Source organism: Mauremys reevesii, linkage group 9 (genome assembly GCF_016161935.1).
Source record: "Mauremys reevesii isolate NIE-2019 linkage group 9, ASM1616193v1, whole genome shotgun sequence".
Lineage (NCBI taxonomy): Eukaryota > Metazoa > Chordata > Testudines > Geoemydidae > Mauremys > Mauremys reevesii.
The window spans coordinates 71,054,788-71,068,422 of record NC_052631.1 but is presented as its reverse complement, the minus strand read 5'-3'; the positions used below and the strand labels follow the sequence as shown (position 1 = coordinate 71,068,422).

General features: G+C 41.6%; 1 protein-coding gene across 15 annotated transcripts in view; it reads left to right on the top strand.

Moving 5' to 3' along the window:
• The window catches only part of PCDH11X (protocadherin 11 X-linked), a 1,093,295-nt gene that overhangs the window by 199,357 nt on the left and 880,303 nt on the right, over window positions 1-13,635 (top strand). Inside the window, exons 6-7 of one of the 15 annotated variants that reach the window (XR_005584516.1) lie at window positions 7,379-7,449; window positions 8,050-12,224. The exons of 13 other annotated variants lie outside the window; for them this stretch is intronic. Coding sequence is in view for 1 of the 2 variants with exons in the window: in XM_039487744.1 (XP_039343678.1) it covers window positions 8,050-8,055 (6 nt within the window). In the remaining variant the exon portion in view is untranslated. Of the gene's footprint in view, window positions 1-7,378; window positions 7,450-8,049; window positions 12,225-13,635 lie in introns of those variants that run through there. One more of the 15 variants, XM_039487744.1, reaches the window with a different exon arrangement.

Here is a 13,635-nt window from a genome sequence, read left to right as displayed (position 1 = left end):
GGTAGCCTTCATCGTTGTCTCCTGGGTGCTCTTTTAGCTGACCTCAGTGAGGTCGGTTCGGGGTGCCTGGGCAGATATGTGTGCTCCTGGCTGGCCTTGGTGAGGTCGGCCGGGGGCGCCTGGACATAAATGGGAAACGACAATGGCTAACAGTCATACTGCACCATCTGCTGCCAGCCTAAGATGTGTAAGAGAGATGGAGTGGATCAAAACAGTAAAGAGACCAGATTTGTTTTGTATTCATTTGTATTCATTTGCTCCCCCCTCCCTCCCTCCGTGAATAGTGTGGGGAGGGATAGTTTAGTGGTTTGAGCATTGGCCTGCTAAACCCAGGGTTGTGAACTCAATCCTTGAGGGGGCCATTCTGTGTGACAACCCTGTAAGCCAACCCTGTAAGCCATGTCGGAGCCTGCTCAGATCACCGCCGCAATTATGAGCACTGTAAACACCACACCCATGATCCTGCAGTATATGCAGAACCAGAACCTGCAAAAGCAAAGCCAGGCAAGGAGGCGATGGCAGCGCAGTGACGAGAGTGATGAGGACATGGACACAAGACTTCTCTCAAACTACGGGCCCAGGCAATGTGGACATCATGCTGTTAATGGGGCAGGTTCTAGCCATGGAACGCTGATTCTGGGCCTGAGAAACAAGCACAAACTGGTGGGACCACATAGTGTTGCATGTCTGGGATGATTCCCAGTGGCTATGAAACTTCCGTGGAAATTTGTGACTTGCTTTCCCCTTCTCTGAAGCTCAAGAATACCAAGATGAGAGCAGTCCTCACAGCTCACACGCGAGTAGCGATAGCCCTGTGGAAGCTTACAACACCAGACAGCTACCGGTCAGTCGGGCATCAGTTTGGAGTGGGCAAATCTATGGTGGGGGCTGCTGTGATCCAAGTAGCCAACGCAATCAAAGAGCTGCTGCTATCAAGGGTAGTGACTCTGGGAAATGTGCAGGTCATAGTGGATGGCTTTGCTGCAATGGGATTCCCTAACTGTGGTGGGACGATAGACGGAATCCATATCCCTATCTTGGCACCGGAGCACCAAGCCAACGAGTACATAAACTGAAAGGGGTACTTATCAATGGTGCTGCAAGCACTGGTGCATCACAAGGGACATTTCATCAACATCAACGTGGGATGGCTGGGAAAGGTACATGACGCTCACATCTTTAGGAACTCTGGTCTGTTTCAAAAGCTGCAGCAAGGGACTTTCTTCCCAGACCAGAAAATAACCATTGGGGATGTTGAACTGCCCATAGTTATCCTTGGGGACCCAGCCTACCCCTTAATGCCATGGCTCATGAAGCCGTCCACAGGCAGTCTGGACAGTAGTCAGGAGCTGTTCAACTGTAGGCTAAACAAGTGCAGAATAGAGGTAGAATGTGCATTTGGATATTTAAAAGCGCGCTGGCACAGTTTACTGACTCGTATAGACCTCAGCGAAACCAATATTCCCATTGTTATTACTGCTTGCTGTGCGTTCCACAATATCTGTGAGAGTGAGGGGGAGACATTTATGGTGGGATGGGAGGTTGAGGCAAATCACCTGGCCACCGATTATGCTCAGCCAGACAACAGGGCGGTTAGCAGAGTACAGGAAGGTGCGGTGCGCATCAGAGAAGCTTTGAAAACCAGTTTCATGACTAGCCAGGCTATGGTGTAAAAGTTCCGTTTGTTTCTCCTTGATGAAGCCCCCCCACCCGTAAGCTAACCACCCTCCCCAACCCCCTTTCATCACTGCTTGCAGAGGCAATAAAGTCATTGTTGCTTCACATTCATCCATTACATTGATTCATCACACAAATAGGGGGGTAACTGCCAAGGTAGCCCAGGAGGGGTGGGGAAGAAGGGAAGCACCGGGTGGGGTGGGGGAGGAGGAAAGCACTTTAAAACACTGCTCTTTAAAACTTATTGAATGCCAGCTTTCTGTTGCTTGGGCAGTCCTCTGGCATGGAGTGGTTGGGTGCCCGGAGGACCTTCCCCCCCCCCCCCCCGCCTTCTTGGGCATCTGGGTGAGGAGGCCATGGAACTTGGTGAGGAGGGTGGTTGGTTACACAGGGGCTGTAGCGGCAGTCTATGCTCAAGATGCCTTTCCTGAACTTCAACCATACGCCGGAGCATATCAGCATATTAGTTTGTTCCTCAAGTAGCCTCAGCATTGCCTCTTGCCTTCTGTCACCAAGCTGACGCCACCTATCATCTTCAGCCCACCACCTGTCCTCACGTTCATATTGTGCTTTCCTGGACTCTGACATTGTCTGCCACCACACATTCTGCTGGGCTCTTTCAGTGTGGGAGGACTGCATGAGCTCAGAGAACATTTCATCGCGAGTGCATTTTTTTTGGCCTTCTAATCTTCGCTATCCTCTGGGAAGAAGATACTGTGAGCATTGAAACATTTGTAGCTGGTGAAGGAAAAAAAGGGAGAGTGGTAGTAACAATGGGTAGACATTTTAGAGAACAATGGGTAGACTCTTTTCACGGTAAACCTTGCTGTTAACATTACATAGCACATGAGCTTTCGGTACAAGGTCGCATTTTGCCTCTTATTGAGGGTATGCTGGTTTGAGAGAGATCTTTCATGCAGGGCTGGGCAACAGAATTTGGCTTGCAGGCAGCTATGGTAAGACACAGTCTTTTGGCTTCTTTAACCTTCATAACATGTGGGAATGGTTTCAAACAGCAGCGCCCTCATTTCCCATACCAAGCAGCCGTTGGGTTGGCCATTTAAAATGGATTGGCCATTTAAAAGAAGGAGGGGCTGCGGTTTTTGGGTTAACATTCAGCACAAACCCAACTAACCTCCCCCCCCACACACCCAATTCTCTGGGATGATCGCTTCACCCCTCCCCCAACCGCGTGGCTAAAAGTGAGGAACATTTCTGTTCAGCCACAGGCAAACAGCCCAGCAGGAATGGGCACCTCTGAATGTCCCCTTAATAAAATCACCCTATTTCAACCAGGTGACCAGGAATGATATCACTCTGCTGAGGATAACACAGAGAGATAAAGAATGGATACTGTTTGAATGCCAGCGTATGGTCCCGGTGCTTGCTGCCATACTTTGTTATGCAATGATTCCAGACTACGTGCGACTGGCCTGGCATGGTAAAGTGTCCTACCATGGAGGACGGAATAAGGCTGCCCTCCCCAGAAACCTTTTGCAAAGGCTTTGGGAGGACATCCAGGAGAGCTTTATGGAGATGTCCCTGGAGGATTCCTGCTCCATCCCCAGCGACGTTAATAGACTTTTCCAGTAGCTGTATTGGCCGTGAATGCCAGGGCAAATTAATCATTAAACATGCTCGCTTTTAAACCATGTATAATATTTACAAAGGTACACTCACCAGAGGTCCCTTCTCCGCCTGGCAGGTCCGGGAGGCAGCCTTGGGTGGGTTCAGGGGGTACTGACTCCAGGTCCAGTCGGGGGGTACTGACTCCAGGTCCAGGGTGAGAAACAGTTCCTGGCTGTCGGGGAAAACGGTTTCTCCGCTTCCTTGCTGTGAGCTATCTTCAACCTCCTCATCATCATCTTCCTCATCCCCAAAGCTCGCATCCCTGTTGCATACTACTCCATTGATGGAGTCAAAGCACAGGGGTGGGGTAATGGTGGCTGTATCACCTACAATGGCATGCAGCTCATCATAGAAGTGGCATGTCTGGAGCTCTGACCCGGAGTGGCCATTTGCCTCTCTGTTTTTTTGGTAGGCTTGCCTCAGCTCCTTAAGTTTCACGCGGCACTGCTGCGGGTCCCTGTTATAGCCTCTGTCCTTCATGCCCTTTGAGATTTTTTCAAATGTTTGGGCATTTCGTCTTTTGGAACGGAGTTCTGATAGCACGGATTCGTCTCCCCATGCAGCAATCAGATCCCATACCTCCCGTTTGATCCATGCTGGAGCTCTTTTGTGATTCTGGGACTCCATCATGGTCACCTCTGCTGATGAGATGATCAGCATGCTGATGATCGCCTGCTGGCCAAACAGGAAATGAGATTCAAAAGTTCACGGGCCTTTTCCTATCTACCTGGCCAGTGCATCAGAGTTGAGAGCGCTGTCCAGAGCGGTCACAATGGAGCACTCTGGGATAGCTCCCGGAGGCCAATACGTTGAATTGCGACCACACTACCCCAAATTGGACCCGGCAAGGTTAATTTCAGTGCTAATCCCCTCGTTGGAGAAGGAGTACCGAAATCGATTTTAACAGCCCTTTAAGTAGAAAATAACGGTTTTGTTGTGTGGACGGGTGCAGGGTTAAATCGATCTAATGCTGCTAAATTCAACCTAAACTCGTAGTGTAGACCAGGGCTTAGTAATAATGCACTGTTTTCCAGGTTAGGACAATCAGGGACTCGTAAAATAGAGGTGACATTGAGTGTCTTCCAAGTCATCGACTTTTTATTAGCCAACTTTGCTAGTCATGTCGGGGGGCGGGGATATATTTGTTTGCTATAGAGCAAACTTCATCAGCAGAAGGATCAGGTTTTAAGTCAATAGGACTTTTGCCATTAAGCTTAGTGGGAGTAGGGTAAGACTTTCAATACAATACCCTGATAAGGTTGCACATGTATCCCATCTCTCTCCGCATTTGTCATTCTATACTCACAATAGGTAGTGAATAAACATAGGGAGAAAGAGGCAATATGAGTTGGCATATGGTTTATGTATTGACGTGGAGCACAATTTTCTAAGTTGGGTGACCAAACATTTGCTTAAAAAGCAGGTACCTCAAATGGATATCTGGACATCAACTTACATATATGAAGAGTGCACAACTGTAGAACCGGGTGCTGTAAAGTAAATGCCATATTTGAAAACTGAGGCCAAAGAGACAATATGCCAAAAGACTTCTTTAAAACTTTGCAATCTTTTCCTGTACTATACTTCCTCTCCTTGTCCTTTTCACATTCCTGTAGATGTTCTTGTCCAAAAGAGGCTCCACATGCCCCCCTACCCCCCCCCCCAGGTTAAATCCTGGGAGCCGAGGAATGCTGGTCAATCAACACCGCTTCCCATCAGCTGGCCAGAGACTCCCAGCAGGAGGGCCTATCTAGTGTCCCTTAGTGAGTGTCTCCCTCCCTTGCTGCTGGGACGGTCCCCCTTCACTGGGAGTCCCATCAAGTTCCCTGACCTGTTGAGGCAGGTGGATGGCATTTCCTGAAGGACATGCAGTGATTATATTAGGGTCCTGTGATTTTTTCTAACATCACTCCTTACTCTGAGATGTAGAAATTAGAACAAATATTACCTCGTCTGCCCTCAGAAAGCAAAGGAAAGCACAACTGAGCATGAGAGCAGCTCAGTGAGGGAGTTAGGTTAATAACATCAGGTGTATTTTCATAAAAAAAAGGATTGATTTCCAGCAGATGTTTTTAAACAGAAATAGTCAAGTAAACTTAGTGTTTACATAGATTCAGATTAATACATAGGGTGATCTGGTTCAAATTTAATCCACATTTTTAGCGATCATAGTCATAAATATCATGTGGGTCTGCAGTGGCCTACAGTATGCGAGATGAGTTTAGTGCAGTGGTTCCCAACCTTTTCGTCTGGCAGGTGCCAGACGAAGGACTGTGGTGGCGGAAGAGCATCCACCGAAATGCCACCGAATTTCTGTGGTGTTTCAGTGGCGACGCCTCTCGGTGACTCCACTTGCCACCGACAAGTGACGTCATCGAGAGGCGTCGCCGCCGAAACGCCGCAGAAATTCGGCGGCATTTCGGCGGATGCTCCACTGCTGGCCAGGATGCGGGTGCATTTAGATGCCCCTGCGGGCGCAATGGCACCCACGGGCACCGCGTTGGGGACCCCTGGTTTAGTGCTTCTTGTTCCCGCTGGACCAATGTCCACAACCGTAGAGAAACAAACAAGTGCCTCCACCAGAATTGTCACTACTGTTGTTACTAACCTGAGCATGGAAATCAGGGACTGAGCAGGCATGGAGACTAAACTCCTGTCTGGCTCCAAGTCAGGATTGAGCCATGTTGGCTGAGCAGTGTGGGAAATGTGCACTACCACTGCCAGCAGTGTAGCAGTTATATTTATAGAAGCCTTCAGTTACCAGGGCTATCAGTCAGATAGTTTTCATCAGCATGTACACTCACAGATATGAAGGACAATAGGAATGGCACAGATGTTTTTCACTAACACTTAGTATTTGGGGACACTAGCTGAGATCTTCAAAGAGGCCTAAGGGAGTTAGACATTCTACTCCCACTGAATAAAAATAAATAAAATGGGAGCTAGACACTTTGTAAATAAACTGCCTTTGTTGGACTTAGTGCCATGCTCACTCCTGGTGGCTTCAGTGCACTTGCACTCACACCAGTGGTGAATTTGGCTCAGTGTGGCTATGTTTCTAAATGTGACTGTGAAAATGATATTGTGGGGTGCGATATTTATTTCTTAATTATTCTGAGAACCACGTTAGCTTAGTTTACAAGTAAAAGCACGGTCCTCTCCCCCACTCACATACTAATAGCTCTGCAATCCCATGCTGTGGTCTGTTTAGCCTGGTATCTTGTCACAGACCGTAACCAGTATCAGATACTTAAGAGAAAGTTCAGGAAACACCTATCACAGGCAATTATGAGATCATTTGTCCCCGGGGAACGTTTGTTTCTGAACCTCGTGGTTGGATGTTAGCTTACGGCCTTCAAAAAGTTTTGCTTATTTGTAAGTATTTGCTATGGTATTTCTAATTATTCTTGTTATTTTGTTCCCTTTCTGGCTTGAACATCATCACTGGTAACCCTGGTCCAATTGAAGTGTACTACCACATATGTGCAGTTAAGGAGCAGTTGTGAACATCTTGAGATGTTCTGCGCTTGAAGCTTAAAGCACATTCTGAATCTCTCACTAATGTACATAAGAAGTTCTACTGAAGTAAGGCTGGTCAAAAGAAGTAATTTTTGTCCATGGGAAATTTAGAAAATCTTTTTTTATTTCTTGGGAAAATGTTTCAGTTTTTCAATTAAAAGTGAAAATGGAAAATTGGACAGAAAAATTTCAGTTTGGGTTTTTCATTTTCTCCCTTCCTCCCTACCCCCTAGGCAGAAAAATAAAGAAAGATTGGGGGAATTGGAAAAAAGGAAGGGAACCAGGAAACTGAAACAATCAGATTTTATTGAGAAAATTAGAAATTTTGAATGATAGCAAAAACCTCACTTTAGTCTGAAATTTATCACATTTCACTCAATACATTCAGAAAGCATAGCTGTTGAGAATGTGCCATGTTACTCTCTTCTGCTCATGACATCACTTTGATTTGTTTCATAATCATAGTTCATAATATGACTTTAATCATCAGTGAGGTCTGATTTTTGTTTTACTGTGATTTCTCCCATTTATTTCATCCCTTATTCTCTCGCAGAATTTTTGACAATCACTGATAGTGATGGGCGGCCTACGGCAATGTCTTGACCACTGGCTGGTGTTATCTTGGTGAGCTTGTTTCCCGATAGCATTTTCTTGCCTATTGAGACAGTTGATCTGATCAGCCATTCACTTCCCCGACTTTTGCTAATGCTGATACACTTGATTGGTGGTGCCAGTATTGGAGCAAAGTGACTTTTTGGAGCAAAGTTTTACATTCTTGTGAACTGTGGCCTGGAAGCATGTCAAGTGTCTGCTGAAACCCCGTCAAACACAATTACATGCTTTTGCTCATGTTGTGCTCTTCTTCTTCTAGATACATTTTAGTAGAGGCAGCTAGGGACTCAGTTTTTGCTCTGATTATATAAATTAATGGGACGACTGATAATGTACTACTACTTAGTATGCCTACTATTCCTCTGACTTCTGTTCTCAAATTTGGTGTTTGTATGTATGCACACACAAACATGTGTGCACATGTATATGTATATATATATATAATCCTTTAGTCAAAAATTGTTGTGGAAGTACACTTCAACACTTGGAGTACCCCACAGAACACAGAGGTATTGACTTAGTTGAAATTTGACAGGCAAACTTTTATGGTATACGGGATACAGGAAATGATGCAGGAAAGGGCTTTTCTCATGCTGTTTCTCTGTTTGCCAGCTCTGAACGTCATCGCATCTGATGTTATGTACTGAAGTCGTACGTGTACACAATGATGTTAAGCCAGCAAACATGAAAACATGGAAATAGCACGAGAAAGCCCTTTGTCCTGTCTCTGATTGCCGAAGAATTTTATCGTCTGATCTCCAGAGGGGTTTGGAAGTGGCGCTGAACTGTTCAAGCTGCCCTACTGAAAGGTATCCAGGGCAAGATTTTTTTTTTTTAAAGAAAGAAAGACAAAGAGACTTTAGTTCGTTGTGCTATAGTGATCTATAATGTTGTTTTGCAAAGAAAAAAAAACGTAATTTGACCCATCAGTCTGTGTGAATGATGGTTATGATAAGATAAATCTATTGTTTTTCTTATGTTGCTTGTAAACACATTCTTGTTCCAGGACCTTTGTCATTATTTATTTGTGTTGAAAAAATTAGTTGTGTTTTTAATGTCTATATATATTGAAAAAGGGAGCAATAAATTTTATGCATACATTAAAAAAGAAAGAGAATGTAAAGTTCTTTATACTCCCTGCATTTTTTAAAATCAAGTACATGTTATCACTTTACTTGTATCACCATAAGCCATGTTGTGAATTAATTATTATTTATAGTTATTTCCACAAGATTTTTAATACTGATATTGCTGCTATGGATCATAACTACAAATGATCAAATCATTGCTGTTTATTTTTATGGGCTCAATAGGAATAGTGGGAAAATAACTACTTCCTGCTTACTTATTCACAAAACTACTATAGTAAGCATTCACCTTTTAAATTACTGGCAAGTGTTCACTTAACTTTTTAACTAAACATTATTTTACCTTATGCTTGCTGAAATCTTGATAACTTCTGTATACTGGGTGCCATATTCTTAATCTTTTCAAGTACTTTTAAAAATAAAATAAAAAGGTTTGCTCTTAGAGTGATAAAGTAGAAAATACCTTAAATTTGATTACACCTAAAAATTATTGCATCTTTAGCCAGCACAATGAAAAAAGTGCAGGCTTTTGTTGTTGTTCTTGTTTGGGGTTATTTTACTATTTTTGGTTAACATTTATTTTTCTAAAGTTAAATTGCTTTACATTATAATTTGTTGTTTAGCACATCTGATTTAGCAAATAAAATTTGCCTAATGCCTTCAGTTGCCACTTGGTTATTGGTTCCTGTATATCTATTGTATCATATTTTAGGCAATAATGCTTAAAAGGGTGTGTGCATCATTTAACAATATTAGTGTTTTATATAAAATACAAAAATTCTTAGGAAGCAGAAGGAGTATAAAGAACCCTGTTTTCTGCACTTATATGAAGACTCATATGACATTAGTTTACTAGAATAAAATGGGGTATAGTCTTTGATTTTTAACTCAGCTGTATACAATGTGTAATTTTCTTTAAATGGAAAAATTTATTAATGATTCATCAGTTAGACTACCAAATGGAATTCTCACATGCTACTGTATGTTTGATGTAAAAGTATTTAAAACAGGCTTGTACGTAAATGTTTCCATTGCCTCAGTTCTCGGACTTCAGAATGTCTACAATGACGTTCCCTTCACATTTGCTATCTGGCTCTTTTTAAAAAAAAATTGTTATTTGGCTATCTGGTCTGTAAAATATAATAAATTTTATTAATAATGAATTATGTATTGTAATTTAGCATATTGTATTGCATAAGCATAGAGATGACTGTTGTAGAAGAATATTTCATTTGTTATAATGAAATCTTTTTCCTGGGAAGAAGATGATTTATTTACAAGACAGTTTCACCATTCGTATTCATACTCCCTTTGCTGTACTAATTCTGCAGGTTAAATGAGCAACAAGTTTCAACAGTAATGGTATTTATTGAGTTTTCCTTCCGCACCACAATTTAGCCAGTTCTTTTGGCTTGTTGCCTGCATTTTACAATGTAGAGATATGGAGGGAAGTCTTTATATTTAATGTACTATTATGGATGACATTGAGTCTCAGTGAGAGAGTTTGGTCTAACAAATGTTATCAGCACCTTTTCCTATAACTACTTTTTGCCTAAATACCACATAACGTGGGTTGTTAATAAAAGGAAACACCCAAAGTCTTCTATGGTTTGAAGAACTGGCTTCCGTACCCACTAGTGCAGTTCAGCAGGAACTCAGCCAGGTTTCAGAATACTTTTTTGGATGACTTCTGTGGGTACTGAGGCTGTAGACGATCCATAGATAAAACTCAAAGGTGAAATGTTCAGGTTTGATTAGGATAAGCACCCAAAAGTTAACTTCGAGTCTTGGAAATAATGAGTTGGAAATATTGTGAGAACAAGCTTTCTCATTCAATTCCTGGCACTTCCACTTTTGCTCCCAGTTGGAAAATTTTCAAGAGCTACTTTTTTCCTGGTTATGGTGCCAGTTATAAAGTGTAAATGGGAGGGAAAAACATGATTTTATAACTTTAAAAAGGCTAGATTTAGAGATTTGGAGAAGGTTCAGCAGGATTTTTTTTTTCTTCAAGCCAGTAACTCATCTGTAGGTGGAAAAGTTAGGTTAGGAGATAAAGCCCAGATCCTCAGTGAATGGTATTTAGGCTCTTAACTCCCACTAAAGTTTGTGCCTAAGTCTCTCTTTATGCCTACTTCATTCCTCAGGTGAGTCAGGGCCAAATCCATCAAAACAGATGATGTAGCTAATGCACAAGGAAAACAGAACTTTTAAAGAATTTTGTTCAAGTCCTATACCTGATCACTTTTTTTTAATGAGACAGTCCCTTCTGTTCTTCATAGTTGTGCATTTTAATTTTTGTTTTCTTACATCTATGAATTAGTTAAAAAACAAAAACAAAAAAACCCCTCCTTGGCAGACTGGCAGAAGACTTGTTCTGAGAGCTCTTTCCCCATAAGTAGTATCATGGTACATTCTCACTAAGGTCTCATCTTCATCGATGGCCACTTTCTAAATATGTACAGTCAGTTTAGTTCTATACTGACCTTAGAGAGGCGAAGGATAATTGGAGTGCAAATCCAGAGAAAAATATTCTGCAGATAAGTACTTTTTGAACTTTTAATGAGGATTTGTGTCCTGAATCAGAGCTAGGCTTATATGATTGCTGAGCCAAAATCAGTGTGATTCCTGTGTTACATTCACCAATAGAAGTGCTGCTTCCTGCTGAATAGAGCCCATAGTCAATGAAGACAAAAGTTTTGAACAAGTGAAAATATAGTAAATCATACAAATGCTGCTTTTTAAATGGAAGACTAAACATATTTTCTTTTGCAATAGCCATCACATACTTATTTTAGTTTGAAACTTGGCTATACTGAAACTTCAGAATTTAGATTTTATTATTAATCACCATAATCTCAACAAACCTCATGAAATGTGTATCTGTGTTCAGTGTATATGCCACTCCTGTTGCCATTGCTGGGAGTTGTGTTTGTGTATAGAAGGGATACTAGAAATATCCTTTCAGCTGGTTCAGGAAACCAATAACAGAGTAGGTAAGCTTTACTGATTTTAGCCCTACAACACAAATAGCCAAAGATGGCCCTCAGATATTGTTCTTCTGCTTCCTCTGGCATGTTATCGATGCCTGGATTATATGTGAATACATGTCTACCAAAGTTTAGTACCATTCATAATCTCAAACAGATTTCTTGTTGTTTACCCTGATTTCAAGTGAATAACAATAAAGAAAGGGAGGGAGAGGTAATATCTTTTATTGGACCAACTTCTGTTGGTGAAAGAAAAGCTTTCATGCTTATACAGCTCTTCTTCGGGTCTTCACCTTTTTCAGGTTGTCATCATCTTCTGAAGAGCTCTGTGTAAGCACAAAAGCTTGACTTTTTCACCAACAGAAGTTAGTCCAATAAAATACATTATCTCACCCAACTTGTTTTCTAATATCCTGGGACCAATACAGCTACAACATCAGTGCAAATAAGGGAAAGCTAATATTAGAGATCACACATGGCATGTAAAATGCATCTTGTGTGACAGCTACTTGTAAGTTCTCTGTCATAACAAAGAAGTTATTCGGCTTGGAGGGAATTGGTTGTAGTCCTGAATTTCATTAAGCGGAGGACTACTAATGTATAATAGGTTATTGTCAAAAACTAAGCTGGTATGTGATGTAAAATATTTTTTTTAACATAGACTGTAATGCAGGTCTCATTTTCTTATGCATTTCAATGTTTTCTGTTATCATGTTGCATATATTTATGATACATCCTGGTCTTAAGTATTATTTGTAAAATATATTTTTAACAAAGATTTTTTTAAATATATTTTTTTGCTTTCAAACTGAATTACAAGCACTGTTCCTTTTATGTCTTATTTATCTACTTCTAAAATAAATTCTGTTTGAAGACTACTTGAATACCCTTTGGAGAAGAACTATTTTTAAATTCTGCTATCGATCTATAAATCTCTACTATAAAATACACGGACACACACACACACACACAGATTGTTTTGACAGAGATTAGGGAGAGAAATTATTAAATCCACTTTACCACAAGTGAAATATTGTAAATGTTTTAGTGATCTCTAAGAAAGAACACCTCTCCCAAGACCGTATACTCTAGAGCAGCGGTTCTCAACCTGTGGCCCGTGGGCCGCTTGCGGCCCAAACAGTACACAGCTGTGGCCCATGTGACATCCTCAGGGCCCTAGAGGGAGTATTGGATGTGGCCCACAATGGTAAATAGGTTAAGAACCACTTCTCTTGAGTAGCTCAGCTCTGTTTTCTGTCTTTCCTACCAAAGGATTAATTACTTACCCAGGGAACGTTCAAGAATAGTTAATCATCTTCTAGTGGGGTGGAAAAGTTGCTATTAGATGTGGTATGTGTATATCCACATGCAACACAATATGTAGTATATATAATATATTATCTAGCATGTAAGTTTACATGTGTCTATATCTATCTCTTTCATATCAGAACAAAAATGAGCACCTGCAAAATGGGAGAGAGAGACAAACTCTCTGTAGCGCAGTGATTATGGTACTGGCACAGATTGAAGTCTTTACCCTCCCTGAGGCAGCTCTTCAGGGCATAGTTTTGCATCCCAGAGCACTCCACATGTGGAAAAGCAGGGACTTGGACCTGTGTCTCCCACATCTCAGGACAGTGGCTTAACCACTAGGTTACAGAGGGTGTCTCTGTCTCTCTCTCTCTGTGAAAGCTTCCTGATGACAATTTTGTTGACACTGATATGGTTCCAGTTTTGCTAAAACAATTTCAACCAGCTCTACTTATTGTATAAATATGCACATGTATGTATAAAATTTAAATTTAGATAGTGAAATCACTATCTAAATAGTGGATTTTTCATATTTAGTAAGTTTGCTGTCACCTTTGGAGCTTTTTTGTAAAGTGAGGAATTTTGCAATGGTAGATACAATATTTCTACTACCTTTGAACCAGGGTTTTGAACCATTTCAGCTTTATGATAGGTGTGGATAAATGCTGCAGCCTATTCAGCAAGTAACACTTTATTTTGTGAATGAGAGTTGAATGATGCTGTCAAAGAAATGAGGTTTGACTTTTCGCATGAAGCTGCTATCTCACTGAAACAGGCAGTTGAATTTTAGCCTGTATCCTCATCAGATATTT